The sequence below is a fragment of the Sciurus vulgaris genome, assembly GCF_902686455.1.
Source record: "Sciurus vulgaris genome assembly, chromosome: 18".
NCBI classification, from domain to species: Eukaryota; Metazoa; Chordata; class Mammalia; order Rodentia; family Sciuridae; genus Sciurus; species Sciurus vulgaris.
In genome coordinates this window covers 12,123,448-12,148,601 of record NC_136479.1, presented here as the reverse complement: position 1 = coordinate 12,148,601, position 25,154 = coordinate 12,123,448, and the positions used below count along the sequence as shown (strand labels likewise).

Below are 25,154 nucleotides of genomic sequence, written 5' to 3'. Positions count from 1 at the left end.
CTGAAACTATAAACCCCAATTGAATGGGTCCTCCTTTAAGCTGTTCCAGGTGGGTTATCTTGGTCAGTGATGCAAAAGCTACTGAAGCAATGGATACACAAAGAGTGACCTCTGTGCAGTGGAATATTATTCAGTCATAAAAAGGAATGGAGCCCCAACAGATGTGATAATGTGGATGCCCTCTGGAAACACCACACCAAGTGGGAGAAACCCTGATACCATTTCTGTGGAATGTCCAGAACAGGCAAATCTATGAAGACGGGAAGTAGAGAAGGGACTGCTTGGAACTGGGTCGAGGCTGTTGGGAGATTGGGGTGAAAGCTACGCTCTGAGGCATCTTTTGGGAAAGGATGAAAACGTTCCTTTTTGAGCGAAGGGACAGTCACACAACTCTCCATCTACTTGAGGATCACCGGATCGCACCTCGTCAACGCACCGGCCCAGTGGTGTACAAACTGCACCTCAATGAAACCACTACCACAAGAGGGCAGACGGCCCCTGGCTTAAGGGCAGTTAGACTGGTGGACGGCCAACGTCCCAACAGGGCAGAAGCCACATGTCTGCAACAGAAATCACACTTGGATTCTGAGTTCGGATCCCTCCCCAGGCTGGTGCTCTCTGGAACACGGCAGCAGGCTGGTCACCAGGGGAAACAAGGGGCCCTTCGCGGTGTGCTGGGCTGCCAGGCTGTGGTGTTGCTGGGCTGGGAGTGTCGCGTGCACATCTGACCTACAGCATTTTCAGACTTACGACGGGTTTAGTAGGACCCACTACAAGCCAAAGAACACCTGCAGTCCTTACAATCTGTGATGCTTGTTTACTTATTTATCTATTTACTTAGTGGCATTAGGGATTGAAACCAGGGGTGCCTACCACCGAGCTGCACCTCGTCCGTCCTTTTTATTTTTTTTCTTGATGCAGAGGCTCGCTAAGCTACTTGGGGCCTTGCTAAGTTGCCCAGGATGGCCTTGAACTTCTGATCCTCCTGCCTCAGCCTCCTGAGTCACTGGGATTACAGGGCTGCAACACCACACCCAGCTTGCAATGTACTTTTTAAGTGCCAAACGATCAGCACTATATACCATTAAGTGATACTTCACGCTGGGGTGGGCAGGGAGCATAAACCATCACACGATCCAATCCACTCGCTTGTCGGGTACAAGCTGAGGGTCAGGCAGGGTACCCAGCTTGACCAAGTCACAGAGACGTGGTAACACAGGGTAAAGCAGGCCCAACCTTGTGGTCACCCCGCGGGGGCCTGCAGTGATTCTCACCCCCCGGCACCTGTGCCCCGGGGAGTCCCTCCCACTCAGAGCAGCAAGCTGTGGGAATGCCGGCGTACACGGTGCAGCCAGGGTTGCGAAACAGCATCTTGCCTTGCTTGGGCCACTCACCCTGGACAAGTGCCATATCCCAAGGACGCTCCATCAGTCCTGGAGAGATGCCCCCGCTGAGACCTTGCTAAGAGCCAGCACTAACTTGCCAACTGAGCACAACCAAGAAGCAGGCCTTGTACCTCAAGCCCCAGTTGAGCCTCCAGATGAACGGAGCCCTTGCTGATGCAGGATACCCCCTCCTGGGTGTCCTCGGGCCAGAACCCCCTGGGCAAGCTGGTCCCTGATCCCAGACCAGGGAAACACAGAGCCAGTGTCCACTGTTATTTTAAGTTGCTACATTTGGGGTAACTTGTTACACAGCAATAGATACTGACTGATACACCCCAGCTCTCTTTTCCCCAAACAATCGAAGCATTCTTCCATGAACAAATTATCTCTTGATTCTGGAAGTAGGAAATCTGAAGTCGGCCCCTGGGGCGGTTCCTTCTGAACGTTCTAGGAGGGACATTGCTTGTCCCTCCTGAATGAAGAAGCCACATGTACTTCCTAGTTCGTGACTCCCTCCTCCCACCCCCAGGGCCAGCAGTGAGCATCTTCTCTCTCTGATCTCGTTTTCCTCTTAGAGGGAAGCCTGTCCAGAGGGTGCAGAGTATTCTCAGAACTCTTAAGCTAACCACAGCTATGGAACCCTTGCGGGGTCACATGACCTTTTCCCAGGTTCTGGGGACCAGGGGGTGGACGTCTTTGGGGAGCAGAGCCGTGAGTCCTGGTCACTTCTGGTTTCCACGTGTGGTCATAGCCCGAGGATCTCCCTGCTCAGGGTCCTTCCTTCCTCGAAGCTGGGTTCCCAGCTGGGGTTTTCAGTACAGTTTCTTTTTACCCACAGAGACCTACTTGGCCAGCTCTGCACCACTTCCTGAGAGCCACGTGGGCCACCCCAACCCAGGGCTGTCCTCAGCGGCCAGGGCATGGGCTGCCGGAGGCCCAGGGAGACGGTCTCTGGCAGGCGGAGGAGGGAGGCCCCAGTCTGATGAAGGGTCAAGAGCAGCAGAAGGGCTCAGGGAGGCTGTGTGAGCCAAGGAAAGTACCCAGCGAACGAGAGGCCCAGAGGAGGGAGGTGGAGGAGAACCTCTGAACAGTGCGCAGGGCTGGACGGGGAAGGTCTGAGTCAGGAGAAAACCGCCAGCACAGAGGCAGAGAGGGGCGGGAAGCCAAGGACGGGGAGACACGGGGCTTGGCTCACTGGACACAGCCCACCAAGAGCCTGCTGTGCACGAGGCACAGGGAAGGTCCCACAGCCAAGGGGGCTCTCAGCTGCATGCGAGGGGCTGCCACGGGGCTGCCTGGAGGCGGCAGCCCTGAGGAGGGAGGAGGCGCGGCTGCGGAGGGAACGGGTGCTCCAGGCAGGGCCAGTGAGCAAGGCCGGAGCAGAGGGAAGAAGCAAGGCAGCCACCCTCTGGCCACAGGAGCCCGGGGTGAGATGGGACACAGGGGCCTGCTGAAGGAACACCACAGGAGGCCCCGTCCTGACTAAGCTCCTGTGGAGCTCGGCCAACCAGGCAAGATTAAAATGGAGTCCCTCATGCTCATGTCCGTCCACGTCACCAAGCTGCAATGAAGCCAAAGCCGTCGAAGTTAGCATCATGCGTGACCCAGACTACCTGGAGGGACCTGAAAATTCTCCAGTGGCTCTCCTGACGCTCTGTCTCCATGTCCCACGTTGCACGGGGGGGTCACTTCAAAAGGACTAAGCCATTCTTTCATTTTTTTGCTCGCTTCTGCTTCCTTCGGCCCTTTCTGTCGACAGAACAACCCCCACCATGGGCGCTTTGGAAAGCGTTACACTCCCTTCCAGAACCAAAGACTGTGGGGTTCTGTCGTTGGACAGGCTGGGACAAAAGAGCTCTGTGAGGCGCTCCTGATGGCTTGTCACTTGTCAAACACATCAGTGGCTGGTGTTTCTGCAAAGGCCAGGTCCTGAAAGGGGCTCGGCCTCCCTGTCCGGCTTTCCTGCGCACTCAGTCTGGCCTCCACCCTCTAAGTCCCGCGTCCAGCCGCGTGCACGCCTTCACTCCCCCGATCATGAGTGAGGCCGTGTGGGGAGGGAAGGTGGCAGCAGCAACCTGCTCCTAGGCCCCCACGCAAGGTCCCCCAAGGAACGCGTGGTCCTGGCTGGACCTCAGCCAGACTTGGGTAACGAACGTAAATGACTCAAGATGGAGCTGTTGCTTTGTTCCTGAAAATACGTATCATCGGAAAAATGAGATTATACTCTATATATGTACGACCCATCAAAACGTATAGATGCACTATTTCTGTCACGTACAACTGATTAGAACAAATAAAATTTTAAAATTAAAAAAAGAAAAACAAGTCCTCAAGAGGCCTTGTTTTACGAACTCAAGTACCCGGGCCTGGGTTCCAGTTCTTCTGTACCTTTCTGTCCTGTGCAAAATGGTCCCAAAGGAGGACGATTACTCCATCAAGCATCCACACAGAAACACAGGCTGCCGGCATTGTCTCCGTCTACCCCCATTTCCAGACAGAATGCAGGGTGCCTATTTAAATACACACTAGTCCCCCAACTCACCTGTGAGGAATACGGCCCAATTTCCCCAGCGGATGCCTGCATACTGGAGGCATATACGTACGATGGAGTTTGAACTTAAGTCAGGTACAAAGAGTAACATCTAATGAAGCAGAACAACGGCAATACGCTGCAATCAAATCTACGTGAATGTGGTCTCTCCCCCTCAAAATATCTTCCTGTACTATTCTTTCCTTGAAATGGAGTGAGATGACACAATGCCTATGTGATAAGATGAAGTGAGAGGTCGATGACACAGACATTGGGACGCAGCATTAGGCCACCTCCTAAGGATCACCTGAACAGAAGCACCGTCGATCTGATAATCAAGATGGCTACTAAATGACTAAAGAGAGGGTAGCATATACAGTGTGGATACACTGGACAAAGGAATCGTTCACACCCAAGGCAAAGGAATGAGATTGTGCAACAATAGTGTACTTTTCAAAACTTATGAACTATTTCTTTTTGGAATTTCAGATATAATATTTTGAGACCATAGTTGACCCCAGGTAACAAAACCATAGAAAGTGAAACTGCAGACAAGGGGAGATAACTACACTTCAGTTTTTGTAGGACTGCAACCATTGTGCAAATCAAGAGAAGGCAGTATTTTGCTCCGGACCTTGCCAAGTATTGGTCAGTGCTTTGTAAAATCTCATCTCTGAGGTGAGGACGCTTCCAGGCATCCTCAGACAACATGCTCTCCCAACACAAAGGGGCCAGCTGGGATTTAGTTGGTGTAACACTTACACACTGAAATACATCTCACCTTACTATAAATTTCTTAATTTTTATTCAAGTCTAGGGAGAGCATATAGATCCTTTTTAAATTAGATACACCAGTAGATTATTTGCACACTTGAACACCAAGGAGGGTCCTGGAACCAATCCGCTGCAGACATGGAGGGACGGCTATGTCCTTGCTGTCGGTTCCCTTCACGGGTCCCGCCTGTGCTGTGTGTCTCAAGGGCTCCTTCCTGGACTTAGCAGGAGCCCGTGGTGTGAGTGCACCACGGCTTTCATGCCTGCTCACCTCTGAAGAGACCTTGCGGTGCGCTTCCAGCCTCAGCCACCACAAACACGGCAGCTGCTAGCCTGCCCAAGCCTCGGAACGCAGGTCTCCAGCCCTCCTGGGCACCTGCTGGGAAGGGCTGGCAGTGTGGTAACTGTGTCTAACTTCTTTTCAAAACCCGCCAAACCCGTTCACACCCATGCCAACAGCACACCATCCGAAATAGCTTCAAGCTATGGGTGGCCGAGGGCTGCAGGGAACAAGCCAGCGAAGCACTGGGTGTCCAGCCTGACCAGGTCTCCGAGAGCAGCCAGGGGCCAGGACGCTGAGGCAGACCCTCCTGCCCAAGAGGCCCTCCCTGCTTCCTCAAAGACCCGGGAGCCCAGGCTGGGTCTGGCTGCAGACCCCCTAGGCTAACTGAAGAGCCCTGGACGCAGGATCACATGCCGAGAACTTCCAGTCCAGGGGACACTCGTAGTCCCTACCCCCTACATCCTCAGGAGGGGCGGGGCCAGATCTGGCTCATCCTTCTGGGGACAAAGCAAGTGACCTCTCCCCAAGCTGAGCATCCTAAAGGCCCAGATACCAAAGGAGAGAGCCCCTGGGGACCCGCTTCAGCTCCCCGGACGCCAATTCTCATGTCCCTCTGGCGGGACAGGTGCCTCCAGCCCAGATGAATAAACACTCCTCACGCATCTGGAACTACACGAAGAGCACCCAGGACGAGGCCACAGCTCACCAGATGGCATCCACCTCCCCTGCTCAGGAAACACTCCGAGGACAAAACGGAGGCCCAGAGTGAAGGGCCCCCACCTGGCCCCACCTCCGAGCTCATTCCTACAACCCACCTCCTCCCGGACAGCCCGAGCAGGTGTTGTACGACAGAGCTCAGGTCACACCATGCAAAGCTCCATCTCCTCACCACCCTGGAATCAAGCCCAGGAGCGCCGCCAACACCTCCTACCCCGCCCTCACTCTGCTCCAGCCATGTGGCCCCTGATTGCTGCACGGGCGCCTCAGGACTTTGGCACGGCTGCTCCCTCCACCTGGGGAGCCCTTCTGGATGTGCACAGACTCGCTTCCTCCTTTGGGAAAAGTCTGCTGGAACGTCACCTTCTCAGCGAGGCGGCCCTGACCACCACATCTAAAACGGCCCCTCGGTCACTCAGTGAGGCGGCCCCGACCACCACATCTAAAACGGCCCCTCGGTCACTCAGCGAGGCGGCCCTGACCACCACATCTAAAACGGCCCCCCGGTCACTCTTGCCCTTGCTTCGTTTTGACCTCACTCGGCACTGGTGCTGCAGAGCGGAGACCTCAGCGCGCACCTGACTCCCAGCATCCTGCTCCGCCAGCGGAGCCCTGGGGCTGGGAGTGCCCCGCGACAGCAGCAGTCACTTGGACCCGCTGCCGACCCACTGAGGGCCAGACAGAGGCAGAGCTTTGGTGCAAGCTCCATCCTGCCCCTGGGGTCAGCAGGACAGGCCAAACAGAAACATCCAAGCAGCAGGAACATTCAGGAACGTGCCAGATGCTCGGAGGCAGGCGAAACACCAAGGTGGACTCAGGAGGAGAGTCACAGGGCCCCGCTGCATGTCACCAAGAGTCACTCAGCACCTGGGCGGACCCGGTCTCTCTTTTCCACCCAAATCGCCTTTGCTCCCAAAAGGCTCTAACCCACTCGGCAGACTGTGGCCCAGGGAAAGGAAGCCATGTTCCCAGGACAGCGAAGCCCTGAGCGGCCACGGGGCCACCGCACAGCCCGCGTTCAGGCGCGGTGGCGGAGGGAGGCCCAGAGCATGGCTGGCTGCCCTGGGAGTGTCGGAAGTCACACTTACTTCCGGGACTTGGCAAACTCCTTCCTCCAGTTCTTCACCAGCACGGGCACGACTTGAGCGGACGTGTCCTCCTTGTTCAGGGACCAGAGGTCACTGGCCTCTAGGGGCTGGCGGTAGCCCCGGATCATCAACCTGGGGCCAAGACACAAAGGCAGACAGTGTGGGTGGGGGAAGCGGGCAGCAGGGCCCACTCCACACCCCAGGGCCTGGGTCTGCACCCCCATGACAGCCACCCGCCACCACAGGCAGCTGATGGTTGGCAAAATCCAAATCGATGGACAGGAGGGCACCTTCAGTAACTGCAGTGAATTCCGTTAGGCTGCCCAGGAAAGACGGCCTCGATTATAGGGACACGTGGAATAATTAGGAGAAGCCACCAGGGTGATTCACCTCCAGTTTAGGGTTCAAAAGGCAGCAATGACAAAGCACTGTGATCATCAAGGGACGAGTCTGTCGAGTTTTATGAGACAAGGGGAGCTTCCTTCATCCAGAATGCTTGGGACCGAAAGTGCTGTGAATTTCAGGTTTTGGAGCATTTGCACACATATGTATCAAACAAGATGGGATGGGACCCCAGTCTGAGAACTAGATTCTTTTTTTTTTTTTAATATTTTTAGTTGTAGATAGACACAGCACATGTATGTATGTATGTATGCGCATGTGTATTTATCTATTTATTTATTTATATGTGGTGCTCAGAATCGAACCCAGTGCCTCGCACATGCCAGGCAAGCGCTCTAACACTGAGCCCCAGCCCCGGCCCCACGAGATGCAGTCATGTCTCCGATACACCTTTTCCTCGCAGCCTGGAGAACCCTTTCTGCCGATTTTTGGTGCACCCGTGTTTTGACTGTGACCTGTCACCTGAGGCCAGGGGTGGAATCTTCCCCTGTGGCGTCACGGTCGGGCTCAGAAAGTTTTGGATTTCGGGGTATTTCAGATTCCAGATTTGGGATGCTTGATCTGTACTGGTCTATGTGAGGACTTTGAGAATAAAAAACAAAACTAAAATTTTCACCTTTCAAAAAATAAAATCAGACTTCTAGAAAAACCCCATGAGCCGTACAAAGAATCCACCTCGTCACCCACGTCCAGACAGCCCTCTGCCTCTGTCCGTCCAAACACATGCATGTCCCCAACCTCCTTCGCTCCCTGAGAGGCCCTGACCGCTCGGCAAGCTGCAGCCATGTCCCCAGGACAGCGACTTGAGGTCTGGGTGGATGTCACACCCGGGTTCGTGAACCTGGGGACAGAGTCGGCACCCAGCCCCGGAAGACTCCGGACGTGAGCCGAGCCGCGAGACGCATTCATCCGTCCTTCCCCTCCCATCCGCCGTGGGCCCGGGGCCCTGGCCTTACCCTGTGATCCACCAGAAGGTGATCCTGGACAGGAAGGAGGCGCTGGATTCCGGGCAAGGATTCTGGTAGAGAAGAAGCACAGGGTGGGGAGGAGGGGATACACAATATCACACTGCCATCGCTGCCAGGGCAGACCCCCTTCCTGCCAGGCCGCCGTCCTCCCCCATGGCCCAGCTTCCTCTCCTGAGCCCCAGGAGGAAGAGACCATGCTGCTCCTCCTGCGTCACCAACAAGCATCCCGCGTGCCTACCTCACAGGTGCGCGTTGCCACGGGGCCAGCCCACCCGACCTGCAACCCACACAGCCCCGAGCTGTGGTCGCCTTCTCCCTGGTGGACTCGCTCTCTCTGCAAGTGCTTCCTGAACACCTACTATGTGCTCGCCACTCTCCAAAGCACTTGAGCCCTGCCTTATCTCCCACGACAACCCCATGAACTGGTGCCACTATTATCCTCCACTGTATTCACTCATTCATTGACCAGGTACTGACTGAGCACCTACTATGTGTCAGGCACTCTACAAAGAGCTAAACACTTGCATGATTTTATATCCCCTATGGACATGGTATGACGCTTAGCTCTGCTTCACTCATCCATCAAATATTTCCTGTGCACCTACTATGTGCTGAGTCCCATAAATAAATCTGAGTAGAGACATCACTCATTCTTTATGAGTGATGAAGCGCCATCATTCTTTATGGCGCTTGGCACCTACGGTGATAATAGTGATGATAACACTTGCTGACCTGCTCCATGGGCCAGCTCTGTCCTGAGTGCCTTACACAAATTATCCCATTTAATCTTTACAACCACCTTACAACATAGGCATCATTCCTGTGTTGCGTTAAAGAAGCAGGAGGGACAGAGGTGAAATGAGTTTCCCAAGGTTAAAAGTGGAGGAGCCGGGATGTGAGTCCCAAATAATCAGGCTCCAGAGAGGCACAGGAATCAAATGATCACAAACAAAAAATGAATCTAATACAGTCACTGTGCCTCCAGAGCAGGTCAGTGCCACCAATGAGTCCAGGCAAGGGGATAGAGGACTCATCTAGTGTGCCAGGGTCACAGAGGGTTTCCCTGCAGAAGATGGTCAACTTGGCATCTGAAGATTGAGTAAGGCAAGGTAAGTCAGAGACAAGGCAAGTCCTGCCCAGCAAAGAGCCATATATGCACAGGCCCGATGGCTGATGGAGGCAGAGACTCCAGGGGCAAAGACAGGGCCTGAGCAGCCTATGGTGGGGGTTGTATTTGATCTCACTGGAGGCCACAGGAGGAATCTCGGTTTCCATCTTAAGGGCCACAGGGAATCCTGGAGAGATTCCACGCTGCTGTCAGAAGCGTCTCTTTCCAGAGATTCCAGAGATGCTGCTTCCCAGTTAGACCATGAGCTGACATGGGAAGGGACATCAGCTCAGCGCCTCTGGACCTGCAAAGGCCACTGTCACCACAGACACCTCCAGAGCTATACCGTGAAGCACAGCCTTAGTGGAAGCCGGGAGCACACGCCTCCTCCGCAGAGACGAGCCACATGGCAGGGCCAGCCAAGACAGCGCACTCTACCCACGTGCTGTCCACCCGGGCCAGGAGCTCCCAGGAAGCACTGCACCTGGCTGCCACCCCGGACATTCAGATTAGGCTGGGCGGGGCTGGAATCGGCCGTCAGTCAAAATGCGGTTTCTGTTTTAAACTTCTAAATTCTTCTTGGCAACACTGCAGGTCAGGAAACGTGCAAGATAAGCCCAGAACATCTCGCCAGCCGCGCCCAGCAACACAACTGACCAGGATTTCAGAAGCCCCAGGAGTGACCCAAAACAGTGCCCACCGGCCAAAAGAGGACAAGGGTAAGTAGATGCTCCAAGACACAACACCACTGTTCAATACACAAGTTCACGTCGATGCTGGGGTTAAAGACAAAGATCCTGGTGTCACTCGTGAGAAGATGCTTAGGAAGCCAGGTCATTGTGGTGCACTCAGGAAAAAGGGAAACAAGAACTTTTCCCCCAGTTTTTCTAAATGATGAGCATCATTTTCCAAAGGATGATCAAAGAGAGGAGGGAAATGTGAAAATTCTAGCTAAGCACTGAAGGACTAACATAATATTATCTAATGATATAATGAACTGATTTGCAACACAACGGCTCAGTGGGATATTTGATATTTATTATTACTGTCACTGGACATGGTGACATATGCCTGTAATCCCGGCAGTTAGGGAGGCTGAGGCAGGAGGATCCCAAGTTCAAAGCCAGCTTCAACGCCTCAGGGAGGCTCTCAGCAACTTAGCGAGATCCTGTCTCAAAATGAAAGATAACAAGGGCTGGGAATACAGCTCAATGGTTAAGCAGCCCTGGGTTCAATCCCTGGTACAAAAAAAATACATATAGATATAACTAATATTTTTCAACCAGATAATGGTTAGACAGTTGTATTTTTTTAGATCTTTATCATTCGGACATTGTCATTAGGGAAATGTACATGGAAACACTAATATGTTTGCAACTTTTTGGAAACAAACCATTTCAAAATTAAAAGTTGGTAGAAATAGCTGGGCACACCGGTGCATCTCTATAATCCCAGCAACTCAGGAGGCTGAGGCGGAGGATTGCAAGGTGGAGGTTAGTCTCAGCAACTTAGCAGGACTTTCAGCAACCCAGTGAGACTCCATCTCAGGAGAAGAGGAAAAAAATTTAACAAGGGGTTGGGATGTAGCTGAGGACGGCCTAATGGTCCAATCCCCAGTACTGGAAAAAAAAAGAGTTATTAAAAATAAACACAAAGCTGATCCATGTCCTCCAGCAACACACACTGAAATGTTTGCACGGTGACACGGGTGAAGTCCACTAGTTTATGTGCTCATCGTAAAAGCTACAGGCAAAGCGCCTCCAGCAATCCACCAGCTGAGCTGGGAGGGGTGAGAGCTCCTGCCCTGGCTGCCCGTGGCACCTCCTGGGGAGTTTGCTAAGGCAGGTGCCCAGGGCCTCTGGGCTGGGCCCTGGCATAGGCGTACTTTTAGCCAACTAGGTTGGAGGCCAACCAGGTCCACAGGCCTCTTCCAGACTGACCTCCGACTGGGGGGCCTGGAGGACCTGGGTTCAAATCTGACTCTGCTACTCTCAGCTGAATAGCCCTCGGCAAGTCCCTTTGCCTCCAAGACTTGACTTTCACATCTGGAAAATGGGAGTCCTCCCAGGGCTACCAGGAGGGCCAAGTGAGGTCCTTAGGGCTGTGTCAGAAGCTGGAATTTTCCCAAAGTGGCCACATTACTCAAGGAGGAGGCAAGGGGCAAGTATTTCCTGTGGCCTGGATTTTCTCCTAGAACAATGGACCCCTTCCTGCCCGTAGGCCTGCCCCTCCCACAGCAGGGGGTGGGTTCCAGGATCGATCACTGATCACCTCAACTGTGGCCTGCTCTACCCTCTGCTGGAAGCGGAGGTGCTGCGGGCGGGGCAGTGTGGTGGGGTGGGTGCAGCTGGCAGTGACTCAGTCACTCACCAGGCAAATACGTGGGAGGACCTGCTCATACGCCAGGAGGAGGGCTCAGCGCTGGGGACAGGGGGAACGAGAGGTCGAAGCCCCGCCCCGAGTGGCTTCCCACCCTGGTGGACGTGGACGGTAAGCACCAAGATGCCACTAAAGGCAGAGCCGGAAAGGGAAATGCAATAAGGGGAACACCAGGGTGTGGACAGAAGGGGTAGCTGGGTGTGGGGCCACAGGCAGCCAGTGGCCGGGAGGGACAGTCTGGGCCCCAGCTCTGCCCTGCACTAGCCGTGGGACCTTGGGCAAGTTCCTTAAGGGTAAAAATTAAATGAGATCGAATCTAAGTACCTCGAACAGTGCCTGGCACAGTGAAAACTCAAGCTGTGGCAACACTATTGGCAGCAAGAACAATCACAAAGGCTTCCATGTCCGTCAAACGCATGTCATAGAGGCATGGGACTCGCATCTGCCCAGAGGTGTCGGCAAAACTGGAAGGGGAGGGGAACCTCAATGGCGGCCATTTGCTATGGACACACAAGCTCCCTATCAGATGTTTCATACCTGGTGGGAAGCAGGGTGTGTTATGGCCCACAGGCTGGCTATTTGAATAAAGTCTTATTGGAACACAATCACATCCACTCATTCATCCACGTGGCTGCTCTTCAGCTGGAAAAGTGGAGTTGAATACTGCCAAAGAGAACGCAGGCATGCACCTGAGGCACCTCCCAGCCGGCCCGTTTAAATAGAGTCAGCCAGTCCCTCTTTACATTGCACCTCGAAGCCCCAAGGCACCATGATTGTTGAGGGGTAAAGCGTGGCCCAGAGGACCATCTTTTCCCTCCAAAGCCTGGCTTCCCTTATCCTCACCTAACAAGGACAAGAGACAGGTAGGAGGGGCTCCACGGAACCACAAGACCCCTGGGGCCCGTGGAGGTCAACCCTTGCGGCCACTGGCCAGAGTCCCAGGCACTGGGAGCAGACGCCTGCAGAGGTGGAAGGGAGGGCCAGATACAGGACAGCACTTGCTCCTGAGCTTCCCCGGATCTCTCTCCCTTCAATCTCAGATGATCTGAAGTTCAGGAGCAGGGCAGAGCCCAGAAACGCTACCACTGTGCTCCTGCCCTGGCAGAGAGGGAGACGTATCAGTTGAGAGCTGGTTTCTGGAAGCTTCCGTCTGACATGCAAGGCCTTACGGATAATAAAGACAGCTGGACTTGCTCAGTAGCAAGGGTTGCCAGCAAAAAAGGAGGAAAGAACGGGCCAGTGGCTCGGGACCCGGCGGCACAGCGTCCAGGGGAACCACTGAGGACTTCCTACTGGGGTTCATTGTAGGGAAACCACAGAGCGGGGGCCGGGAGCTTCCCGGCCCGGGACTGGGCTGCAGCATGACCCCCCCAGGGTGGGAAGCAGGAGGCTTGTCAACGGCCCCTCATTCACTAAGAAGGAAGACCACTTGGATGAGCCCAGCTGAAGGGGGCAGGCCAGGTCACTGCACAAACCCAGAGGGCAGAGGGACACAATCTTCAGCAGGACATGGGCCTGTGTGTGGACAGGCAAGGTCAGAAACCCTGAGGCAAAACCACTTTGGTCCAACAGCCCCCAACACCGATTCCTTGAGAACTGGTCACGAACGATCTCGCCCAGGATGGTCTGGGGACCTGGGCTGGGTCTGTTGTGTTCCAGCCTGTGCGTCAGAAATCCCCTGCTTCTGATTCTGCGCTTAGTTCCCACTCGGCTTTCTACAGGTCACTCAGAGCTGCGCCGAGACCCTGCCTGCAGTGTGAGGTGCAGGGAGCGGCCAGGAGGCCCAGAGCTGCGGTTCTCACGTGCCCCATCCCCAGCAGCACCTGGGAACTTGTTATAGATGCCTGGGCTCCACCTGGACCTATGGTCTCAGAAACCATGGAGGTGGGCCCAGCAACCTGCGTCCTCCAGGCAACACTGCTGCATGCTCAAGTGACACATGCCACCCTGACCCTCTGTGTCTTCATCTCATTATCCTGCTTCACTGGGTTGCTGAAAGGATTAACTAAATTAATAAACACAGTGTGCTGAGCTGCTCTTACAATTTGTTGGGACAACCTAAACATCCAGCAAGAGGAGATTTTTCCAGTACAACATAAACACTGGATTTGTTTGCGCTGCTGCACGCCAGCTGCACAAACCCCTCCTTTTCCTCCCTGCAGCACACACCTGGATCCTTCGGCCACGCCCTTTCCCCCACAAACCTGCCCGTTTTCTTTTCCCGGTATTTGATCCTGCAGCGTGCACAGATTCCCTGCCTGTCCCAGCCTCCCTCTCGGCCTGTCTGGGTGCGTGGGCTGCGAGTGCCAACCTTCCCATGTCCAATGCACCTTCCTCCTTTCAGCACAAGGGATCCTCCAAAAGCATGCCCAAACTGAGGGCTGCTCAGCTGGTGCAGAACCTTCATGGGCTCCCACCGAGGACAGAATAAGACGTGGAGTCCCTGTCACACACAGAATTCTACCGGGCTCTCCCCGGCAGCTTCCTGCCCTGGCCCCTCCACAGAGCCAAGCACGTGTGTGTGCTCTTCAAACACCCACATTCCGCAAGGGGCTGGACCCTCCCTGGCTGCTTCCCTCTGGCTGCTTTCCTCTGGCGGGAACAGCCTCCCACCTGGCCACCACCCCCAGCCTCCTCCCCAGGCAGAGGCCCTCATGCCTTCGATCTCGGCTTCCCAGTCGCTGGTTTATTTTGCTGCTACTCCGCTTTGCTGGCATCCACCCAGCTCCGCCCTGGCACCACGGGGAATGACCGAATGACCACAGCAGGAGGACAGACGGGAGAAAAGAGTGCACACTGCTGGGTCATGTGGTGGGGCACGGGGTCATCCCAGGGACTTGGGAGGCTGAGGCAGGAGGATCGCCAAGCTCTAGGTCAGCCTCAGCAACTTAGCGAGGCCCTGCCTCAAGATAAAATACAAAAAGGGCTGGGGGTGTAGCTGAGTGATAAAGTGGCCCTGGGTTGAGTCCCCAGGGCCAAAAACAAATACCACTGACTTAATCAACAGTCCAAGACCACCAGACCCCGGGCAGGTGCGGAGACGATCACAGAGAGGTGCCAGGGACCTCTCCGGGCCAGGGATGTCCTGCCCCTCGGCCTGGGCTTCAGTCTCATCAGAGAGTAACCCAAGACCACAATGTCACTGTGGGGAAGTTCCACCTCTAGGAAAAAGGACGGAATTAGCCGCTGAACACGGGCTAACGACTTGTGGGGAGCAGTCGTGGGCGACAGAGGCCACGCCTCAGAGGAGGAATCACGTGTCCAGAGTGTTAGCACTGGGCTGGCTGGACAGACAGACAGACGCCTGACGTCGTGGTTAGCCAGCCTCAGCTGCCACTCTTGATGCAGGAGATGTGGGTGGGAGAGCATTCTGTACTGGACGGACAGACAGAAGCTTCTCTTGCTCCAAACGGGCAGAGCGGTTTTGAGCAGATGCTCCGAACCACCAGAGAATCTTGTTAGAGAAGATTCCAACTCGGGAGGTCTGGATGGCACCTGGGGCAGGACCCCTAACGAGCCCCAGGCACCTGTGCAGAGGCCACCGGCCCCAGAAGCCCACTCAGAGTAGGAGGGTCTGCCGAGTGACATCACGTGACTCCGATTCCCTGTCTAGGGGACTCCCACCCCATCCCCCCTCCCTCAGCCACAGCCTTGGTGCCAGTGAGAGGCTGTGGACAGGCGGCAGCCCAGGAAAGCCCTGGAAGGCTTTCTATGTCACTCCCCGGCTCCCAGAAGCCCAGGCAGCTCCAGGGTCGGGAGGACAGATGGGAGGAGTCCCACTGGGGAGCCAGGACAGGAATAGGCATCTGAGTCACAGAGTGGGCCAAGGGCCCGCGGAGGGGGGGGGGGGACGGCCACCGGGTGACTCAGCAAGAGGCAGCCTGCAGCCCCACCCAGCCCAGCCTCCCTGGGGACATGCAGTGGCCGCTGCTGCCCTGGGGCGGCAGGGCTGGGTGCCCCATCCCTTAGGTTCCACCTTGACTCAGACCCGAGGGCCCTGGGGACACGGACCCTGACGGTGTCCCCAGGCCAAGGCCTCAGCTCTGGGTAGCCAGGCAGCCGGCACCTGCTTGGGCTGCCGTCCACTTCCAAGGAGACCTGGAGGTCCCAACAGAGGAGGGGCCTGTCCCAAGTCCCAAACCGAGCTGCTCCTCAGGCCACCCCTCCACCCGCCCGCCTCCACCTGTCTGCGGCTTGCTCGGCAGCTCCCTCCGGCGGCCTGTGTCTTCCAGAGGCGGCAGGACGGTGCCCAGCACAACTCCTGAGCGAGGCCCAGCGCGCCCCGTGCAGAGGCAGGCCCTCGGGCCCCTTCCTCACCAGCGCGACCCTGACCAAGCGCGGGACGCCCCGTGACTCTGGGCCAGGTCCTGGAGAGGAACACAGCTTCCACCGGGACCACGCGGTCTGGGAGACCAGCTGCCGTGCCGTGGCGGGGCGTCAGCCACGACCGGGGTGTCAGCCAGGCCAGGGCCCGGCCAGGGTCTGCACTCACCCCAGCACCAAATAGACGGGGTGCTCTGGGCTGAGCGGAGCCGCAGCCGCCATGTGACTGTGACGGAACCCCCGGCTGAGCCCCGTCAACCCCCAGGACCGTGCGACATGGTCACCCACCGCCTGTACAAATGGAGTAAAAGGTGGCCGTCTCCTGTGTCCACCCGGGACCCCCTCAGACAGGCGCTCTGAGACACTGAAGTCCCTCACGCGTGTGAACAGCATCGCCCGCCGACAACCCACGCAGATGGCTCTGCTCGCCTTTCCCTCCAGAGTCCTCACCGCCCGACATGGCGCACCTGCTCCGCAAGCGGCTGTCAGGAGGGATCACTGGGGACAAGGTGGGCTCGCGGGTGCAGAGGACTCCATGCTGCGTCCCAGCCCCAGCTCTGTGCCTCCAGCTGCCCGAGCCAAGAGCTTCACGCCACCCCAAGGAGGCATCAGGCCACCCCTGGGCCGGCCTGCTGGGGGCACAGACAGTATGGACGGAGGACCAGGTCAGCTCTGCCAGTCAGCAACAGCACCAGCGCCAGGGAAGAGAAGGGACTCCGCACAGAGCCCCACAGGAGAGCTGAGACCCCTTCCGTGAGGCGCCCAGGACACCCCACTTCTCCCAGGAAGTGTGAAGGGCCAGGTGATCCCCATGCCTGGCCAGTCATGGTTTACGCTTGGGACGCCCAGGTGGCATGACGTGACTCTGATCCACGGCACAGCCCACCACCGAAGGCACCAGCGCTCCCTGATGAGGACACTCGGCTGACCCTTGCACAGACGCGCACACACACAACACGCACCACCCGGCACACAGGGCAGCCCGCCCTCGGGCCAGGACAGGAGGATCCGGCGGGGTGCGCGGGCACAGTCTCTGCCTTTCTGAACTTCACACACAAGCCAAGGCGCGTGAGCCCAAACACACATGCACACACAGACGCATTCACACTCCAGCCCTACACACAAGTGCAAACACATAACAGAACACACAATCACGCACAGATGTGAACTCACGGGCAGACGCGCACACCTGCTCCTCTCTCCAACCCTGCTCCTCCCTGAGCCAGCAGCTTCAAGACCAGGGCGGCTGTGAGGGCCCCAGGACGCGGCCCGGGCTCCGTCGGCTTCTCCCGGCCGAGGCTTCTGAGCCCGGCCCCACCCGGTCCCTCAGGGGCTCACGGGGAACCCGGCAGAGAGCCACAGCCCACGGCAGAGAACACGGCTCCCACGGCGGTTCGCTCATCGACAGGAACAGAGCCTCACGTGACGCTCCAAAGGCTTCCAGACACACTCCCGAAAATCCACACAGCTCCCTGGCCTCCGGAGACCCTCTGCCCCTGGGGACCACCTCAGGCCTCTCCTGCCTCTCCAGGGTCCAGCACACTGGCTGCTGGGCGGTTCCTTCCACGCTCCCTGCCAGCTCCGGCCCCAGGCCCTGTACTCTCGGCCTCTCTGCCTGGACCTCTCCCTCCCTCCCTCCCTCCCTTGAGCCATCTGCTCACATACATTTTTCAAAAGAGGCCGAGCCTGACCCTCTGACCGGAGGCTGCCCAGGCATTCTCCATGCTGCCCACCCCCGATGTACTCTTGGGTTCTGGGTTACCGTCTGTCCCCCTTTGACAGCATCGGGCTCAGCCGCATCCCAGATTGGGGCCCTAGCACTGGGCATTTGGTGGGAGAGGGGAGAAAGGAGACCCCAGGGGATTAGCAGACTTGCCCCGAGACACAAAGGCCTTGAACCCCAGGTCCTGGAGGAGGCAGGTGGGGTGGTGGAGCAGGAGCCTGGGGCCAGGCCAGGCCACATGCCTCGGCGGCTGCGGATGCGGCAGATCAGGGGACAGCCCTGGTCTGCCGAGCCTCCTGTCCTTCCGGAACACCTGGTGGATCCGTGCAGGTGAAACCCACCCACCCCCAGCACCTGCTCACACCTTTCCCGCCCCCAGCCAGGCGAGGAGATGCAGGCTCAGGGGCCTGACCTGTGCCCCGAACGGGCCCTCCTCTGAGCAGGCCCAGGCGTGTCCGCGCTCAGCCTCGCCACTGTCTACCGTACACGGGCAGATAAGGACAGAGGGTCCTGCAGGGACGAGGGGCCCGGGCCCAGAGCCGGGACGCGGCGGCCAGTGAGCGTGGCTGCCCTGGCACACGCGTCTGTGGTCACACTCACAGGGTCGTTGATGGTCTCGGAGAACAGGGGCGAGCGGTCTGAGAAGCAGGAGAGCACAAGCTGGACCAGCACGAGGACGGAGTAGACGTAGAAGGTCGTGTCGCGGAACCGGTCCACCTGCGCGTCCTGCGTGGCACACGGGGAGGGGAAGGTCACTCACAGGAGCACCTGGACAGCAGAGCCCGGTGTCCCAGATCCTGCAGTAAGAGCTTTGGTGTGAGACCCCACCCCCCAGGGCGGCATGGGAGCTTCGTAAGAGAGACCCACGCTGGCTCCGCCTGGGGCTCTGCCGAGAGCCCCACCAGCGAGTGGGCTTGGCCAGACGCAGCCGTGCAACCCTGGAGCTCCCCGCCTCTAGAACCGCGAGCCGCGGCAACCTTTATGCTCTATAAACCACCCAGCTGTGTACTCAGGTATAGCAACAGAAAGTGGACCAAGACAAGGTCCGCAGCAGGCTGGCGCCTCCTGACCCTCCTGAGACAGAAGAGAGGGCCCGTCCTGTGGTCACCCTGCCCACCCGTCTGGTGAGGGCATCTTGGGTGCAGGAGGAAGCCTGGGCACAGGAGTCAAACTGAGTTTCGTCTAAAGCCTGGCCCAGCTCAAACAGGCTGTGGGACCTTGTTCACTTATTTAACCTCTCTGTGCCTCAGTTTCCCCACCTACAAACAGACCCATGGTCCTCAACCAAGAGGACTTCCCAGGGATCAAGTTGCAGTCCAGGAACACATTTGTCATTATCTGTGGGGAGGGGTGTGGCTGCACCCAGCAGGGGGAGGCCAGGAAAGCCTGAATATCCCCCAGAACACAGGAGCATGCCCAGTGACAAAGAGGCATCCAACCCAGAATGTGAATTAGTGCTGAGGTCCAGGAGGCCGTCAGTCACCCAGAGCCGTCAAACGATTATTCCTGAAAAACACTGGGTCCCCCGTGCAGCACTCGGAAAAGTCTGCTGCCCTCAACCCTAACGAGAGGCTACTCGGTATGCTGTGGGCGCTCAATAACCGTTCCGTTCCTTTCCCGCCTGGGCCTCCTGCGGTCCTTGGTGAGCTCCAGGCAGCAGGGAGGAGCAGCCAGGAGCCACGAGGTGCGCACGCTTCAGGTTCCTGGGAGGAGCACACAGCCGCCAACACAAGCAACACCTCCAGCCAGATGACAGCCAACGGCACACAGGTCACCTGGGGACATGTCTCTAGCCCCCGGGAAAACGGCCACTCTGCAAATCCTGCTCACAACTGGGCTTCTCCCCAGGCCAAAGACACGTGGCGCTGGTGTGTCCCGCTCACAGGGGGACACCGCCAAGGCTTGTGGTCCCTGCCCTTGTAGGACCCATGTGGGCCCCTCCAAGCCACACGGACAAGTGGAGGCCAGAAAGAAGGTTCTAGAACGAACACCACAACTGACCTGGTGAGCATCTGGAGGAATAGGCAGGTCCCTGGGGAAGGAGCTGGCCCCTGCGGTACCCTCCCATGGTTGCCATGGCAACACAGGACCCCGCACGGAGGAGACCAGCGCGCATCCCTCCGCGGAGCGTGCAGGAGCGTGCAGGCCCAGAGAACACTCACCTCTCTTAAGGCGTTCATGATCTTGGATCTCAAGATGACGAGGGCACACAGGAGGGCCAGGAGCCAGAAGGTGAGCATGATCCCCGAGGACTGAACGCCTTTCCTCCTCTCGAGCTGGATTAGAAAGGTAGCAAGCAGCTGGAAGAGGAACAGAGAGGGCGTGGCTCCGAGGCCCGGGGACGGGGAGAGTCAGCTCCAGCTCAGCTCCACCGTCACACCAGGTGCCTCTAGGCCAGTCCAGGAACCTTCTGGAGCCCTTCATCAGCAAAGCAAAGGCAACAGCATCCACCTGGAGAGCTGTCAGGACTTAATGAGACCATAACAGATCCAGGACGGATGGACACACTGGGGGAAAGGCCAGTTCAGCACAGGTCCTTACAGGATCACATCATAAATACCGTGTCTGCCCCAACGACTCAGCCCTGCCATTTTATCATGAGAGTAACTGCATGAAAACGAATGGACGTGACTGCCTGTGCCAATAAAACTTTATTTACAAAAACAAGCAGAGGGCCAGGCACCAACCCTTGATCTAGAGCCACAAAGGCCTGGGTTCAAATCCCGGCTGCTGTAATCAATGGTCATTAGGGAGGACCGCTCTTCCCTGAGCACCTGCTACATGTATCCTGCACAAAGCCCCTCACATACATTAACTGCCAGCGGCCTCACTTGGCAGATGTGGAAACAGAGGTCCAGAGAGGGAACACCACCTACCCATGGCCACACAGCTCGCCTTCAAAGAAGTTATCAGTACTAACAGTGCGGAGGGACTGCAGCGGGGGGCTTTTGACCTCATCCCCAGTATGTGGGCTTCTGCTTCCACTGAACACGACTTAACACTCAGGGAGAGAAAATCCATCAATCTGCTTTTCCTTGAAATAAGATGACACTGTGGTCACTCCCTAGTGGGGTGGAGCACCAGGAGAAGCAGAACCTTCGGGGTGTCCAACCAGACTCAGGAGGGGCAGGTCACCCACAGCTGCTCCCGCCTCCCTAGGGCGTGGCTCAGAACGCCCTGTCCTCGCCCCCCAGCCCTCCTCCCCAAGCCCCTCGGCCACACCCCAGCTCTGCCTTGAGACCTGGGCTTAGTCCACCCGGGGTCACCTGGTGCCAGCCTCCTCCCCTCACACTGGCTCTGGCTTCGCCTCCTGTGCTGGGAACTCACTCTCCACCTGGGGGGCCATGGTCCCCCTGCGTCAGGCTGCCTCACCCCGCTCAAAACCTCACCTTGAGGACCTGGGATTTCAACACGGGTGCAGAACTGGGCCGTGGCCAGAACCCAAGAGTCCAGGAACCTGGGTGGGCAGCGATCCCCACATCCCGTAACCAGTGCCCCGAGCAGGGAGGCGGGACAGCAGGGTGGTGTGGGCACAGCAGGGCTCTGCCTCCCACATCAGAAACCAGGTGTGCCACGGCCTGAGGGAGCCGCCAGGGACCCCGACGGCACCAGAAACCGAGGACACCAGACCTGGGCTTGGCACGCGTCACCAGAGCAGCCGCCTCTCGTCAGGCGTCTTAGACACCTCGACCAGCCGGACCCCCGCCACCCAGGGGTGGCTGGCAACACCCCGCAAGTGAAACCGCAGCTCTGGAGACACGAGGGGACACAGCTGGACGCCAGGCCGCGGAGCCAGATCCAGCTGCCCGCCTGCAACTCAGGCCCACAGCACTCTGGGGACGCAGCCACAGGACGGGAAGCACCTGTCCTGCATGGCGACAGATTGGGGGCGGCGGGGGGAGAGTGAACACAGTGGTGGCCGGAGGGAAGGCGGGCAGAGGTACTGGCCCTCGGCACAGGTGAACCTGACTGTGTACAGATGCCGGGTCCGCAGACCCCCGCGGGCACCCGTCTGAGCCATCTCCCCACCCCCACCCCTCTCCAGCCACCAGGCCCAGGCTGGCCTCCTCCCTCCTGCCCACCTGGGGCACGAGCAGCCAGGCTGGGCAGCCTCCACCCTCAGCGGGCACCTCCTGGGGCCTCAGGTCCGTCGGCTCCCCACCCTGCACCCGGCCGGCTCCCCAGCTTCCCTGCACGGCCTCTGCACGCGCGCAGGTTCCATTCAGTGTGCATGGCCATGCCACACACCTGACCTCCCGACCTCTGGAAACAGGGAGGATAAAACTGTGCCAACTGCCTCCTGTGTCCCTAGAGAGTCACTAGGAGCCACCCTCAGCAGGAAAGCCAGACAATAAGCAAAGAGTCACCACAAACAAACACTGCACCATACAGCAGGTGCTACAGCGCAGCTGCCTGGCTCTACTGCTTCTGGCTGTGTGACCTTGGACCAGTTCCTTCACCTCTCTGGACCTCAGTGTGCTCATCTATAAATCATGGAGAAAGAGCAAACACACGTGAAGGAGGTTGTGCCCGGAGGGTCTCAGACGGAGGAGGGCACGGGGTGAACACTGCGTCCGACGCAGCGAGGTCCACGGCCTCCCCAGCCTGGCTGCCCGCTGCCTCCCTGACCTCTGGGACTGTGTCTGCTGCCCCCTCTTCTGAACCTCCACTGGGATCCTGCTTCACAGGACGGCTTGTCCCCTCTCTGGACACACGGTCCTCCCTGCTGGAACAGCCTGCCTAATCCTCTGCCCCCTCCAACCCCAAGGACTCTGCTCTCTGAGAACCTCGCGGGCTCCTCGGGTTGCCAAGGATCCGGAGCCGGTCACCCTGACCAGGCCCCGAGGCTGCACCATCAGCCACTGAAAGCACGAGGCTCCCACCTTTCACTCATCTGCTTGCTAGCTGTGTGACCTCAAGCAACGCCCTTAACCTTTCTGTGCCTCAGCTTCCACCCCTGCAGGGGGGGGACAAAGCAGAAGCTGCCGGGAGGATCAGCTGTCATTAACAAACTGCTCTCCGTCCGCACTGCCCGCCGACTGTGGACCCCCAGGGGGCAGGGATGCTTCCTGCTCAGCGTGGTATCCCACCCCATCCCACAGCCAGGAGCTGGGAAAAGTCCAAGATCCCAGCAAACGCAATGGAACACCACATGCCACCACCTCAGGGAAGGGACTGCGGCCAGCAGGCCAGCGTAGCTCCTCTGACTGCCCCTCCCAGCAGCCAGTCCCCAGGATTTCTGAAAAGAGTTCAGGTTTCTGGGTTTGCACCTTCTCATTTCTCACGTCGCTGCTGTGCGCCTCCGCGGGCCTGGCGGATGGCCAAGGTTCCCAGCCGGCTCCTACTTACCATGGTGATGCCCAGGAGGGTCGGGCTGACCAGCAGCACTGGGGCCAGGAGAACACCCCGACTTCTTTCCCAGAAAGAATAGAAGAGGTCCGCCCAGCAGATGATCCACAGCAAGAATCCCAAGGCCTGCAAGGGAAGGCGCGTGTCACAGAGACGGCAGGGGACGGGACGCACCCCACGGGGAGCTGGGCCTGGGGACCCAGCCAACCCCAGACCGTAGCCACGCTCCTCAGGAAGAGCACAGTGCCTGGAACACGGAGCCGGCAGGGTGGACGGCCAGCAGGCCGCCTCACGCACACGCTGGTCTGTGGCCAGCCTGCCACGTGCTCCCCTGTAGGACTGGCCTGGCCGACGTCCTCCCAGCACCAAAAACCCAGAGCTCCGCTGCCTCCATGACCCTCCGCCGGAGCTATGCTGCCAGCCCCGTCACCCGAGGCCAATGACAGAGGTCACAGCACCGTCCTTGCCTTTGGAGCCAACGCTCCAGTGCAAGATGACCATCAAGAAAAGGGCGGAAATGCACACAGCGTCCCGCCAGAGCAACAGGGGCTGCGCAGAAAAGAAGGTAGGACAGAGTGCCCGGAGGCCCGTGGCCAGGCAGCAGGGGAGCCGGAAGGAGGGAGTGTGTGCAGGAAAGAGCCCCCTGAGCAGAGGGCCCAGCAAGTGCAAAGGCTTCGGGGTGGGGCTGCGGGTTTGTTGCTACCGTGGAAAGAGCGCAGCGGGAGACGGCAGGCAGAGGAGGAACCCAGAGCCAGGGGCCGCCGGCCACTGGGAGGCCTTCTGGGTTTTTACTCCCAGGAGTGGGAAGCTAATGGAGGGTTTCTGAGCAAAGCGGGGATAAAATCTGAACGATCTCTGAAAAGGAGATGACGATCTCCAAGAAATGCACAAAGGGCTCCTAGGACTGAGGAAGACGGCGCGTACAGTTAAGGGCGGGGAGGCAGGCGACGCTTCTTAAGACTGTTCTGGAGTATTGCTAAGACTGTTCTGGAGTATTGTTCTGGAGTATTCACAGAAAAACCGGGATGCAGCGTTCCACCCACACACAGCCTCCCGGCTACCAGCATCCCGCCCGGGGGTCCAGGGACGACCAGGGACCGGGATCCGCGCATCACCGCCCAGCGCCCACAGGTGCTTCCTTCTGCTCTGAGCCCGCCCTGCCTCGGCCCAGGGTGCGACACCAGGTGTCCGTCACCACGGTCCTATTGACTGGCTCGCTGCCCTGGTCCCCACCCGTGCTGACCTCTCCCCTCTTGACACCCCTGCCAACCCGGATCTGTCAGCTGTGGCCACACTGTCCTCTCCAGAAGGTGACGCAGCTTGGATCGTACGCTCTGTGGCCTTTCCACGCTGGCTTGTCTTTGCTTTGGGGTTTGGTTTCCTGCTGGTTTTGCGTCCTGGGGACGGAACCGAGGGCCTCGCACAGCCAGGCAAGCGCTCTGCCGCCGAGCTGCACCCCAGCCGCCCAGACCAGCTTCCCGAGGTGCACTTGGGCTTCCGCATCTTTCCACAGCCCAAGGGCTCGTTTCCTTCGAGTACGGCCCACTGTCCGGGCGCGCCACAGGTTTCTTTTGTTCTGTCCCCTCAAGGGCATCCCGACTGCTCCGAGCTGTGGCCACCATGAGAAACGCCGCCGTGATCACGTGTGCACAGGTCTGCGTGAACCTAAGCTCTTAACTCCTCTGGGCAAGCACCAGGAGTGGGCTGCTGGGTCACGAGGCCGGGCCACCAGCCGCCTCGTAAGCGTTCCTGCCCAGTCGACCCGGCTCCGCGGCTCCACAGCTTGGAGTGGCCACTCTGACGGGCCTGCAGGGGCGCCGCACCGTGGCTTCCATCTGCGCAGCTGGTGACATTTTAAGAGGGGCTGGAACGGCCGGGACAGGTCTGGACAGGGGTATCACAGGCAGGGGCTTTGGCCAAATCATCCAAGCCTCCTTGTTCACCAAGGGTCCTGGGAAGGAACCGCCACTGCCGAGACGGACGGCACGTGTCTGTGACCCAGCTCCTCAGGAGGCCTAGCAGGAGGGTCACACGCTCAAGGCCAGCGTGGGCCACACGGTGAGACCCCATCTCAAAAAAGGAGAACCGAGCCGGACCAGGAGTACGACATTTGCTGGCTCCCAAA

General features: G+C 58.1%; 1 protein-coding gene across 1 annotated transcript in view; it reads right to left on the bottom strand.

Annotated features, from left to right (window-relative positions):
• ABCC1 (ATP binding cassette subfamily C member 1 (ABCC1 blood group)) overlaps window positions 1-25,154 on the bottom strand; it is a 113,474-nt gene that overhangs the window by 53,412 nt on the left and 34,908 nt on the right. The window contains exons 3-7 of the mRNA XM_079120603.1: window positions 23,030-23,155; window positions 19,843-19,980; window positions 18,281-18,406; window positions 8,136-8,197; window positions 6,778-6,909 (exon numbers count right to left, since the gene is read on the bottom strand). Of these exons, the coding sequence (XP_078976729.1) occupies window positions 6,778-6,909; window positions 8,136-8,197; window positions 18,281-18,406; window positions 19,843-19,980; window positions 23,030-23,155 (584 nt within the window). The remainder of the gene's footprint in view (window positions 1-6,777; window positions 6,910-8,135; window positions 8,198-18,280; window positions 18,407-19,842; window positions 19,981-23,029; window positions 23,156-25,154) is intronic.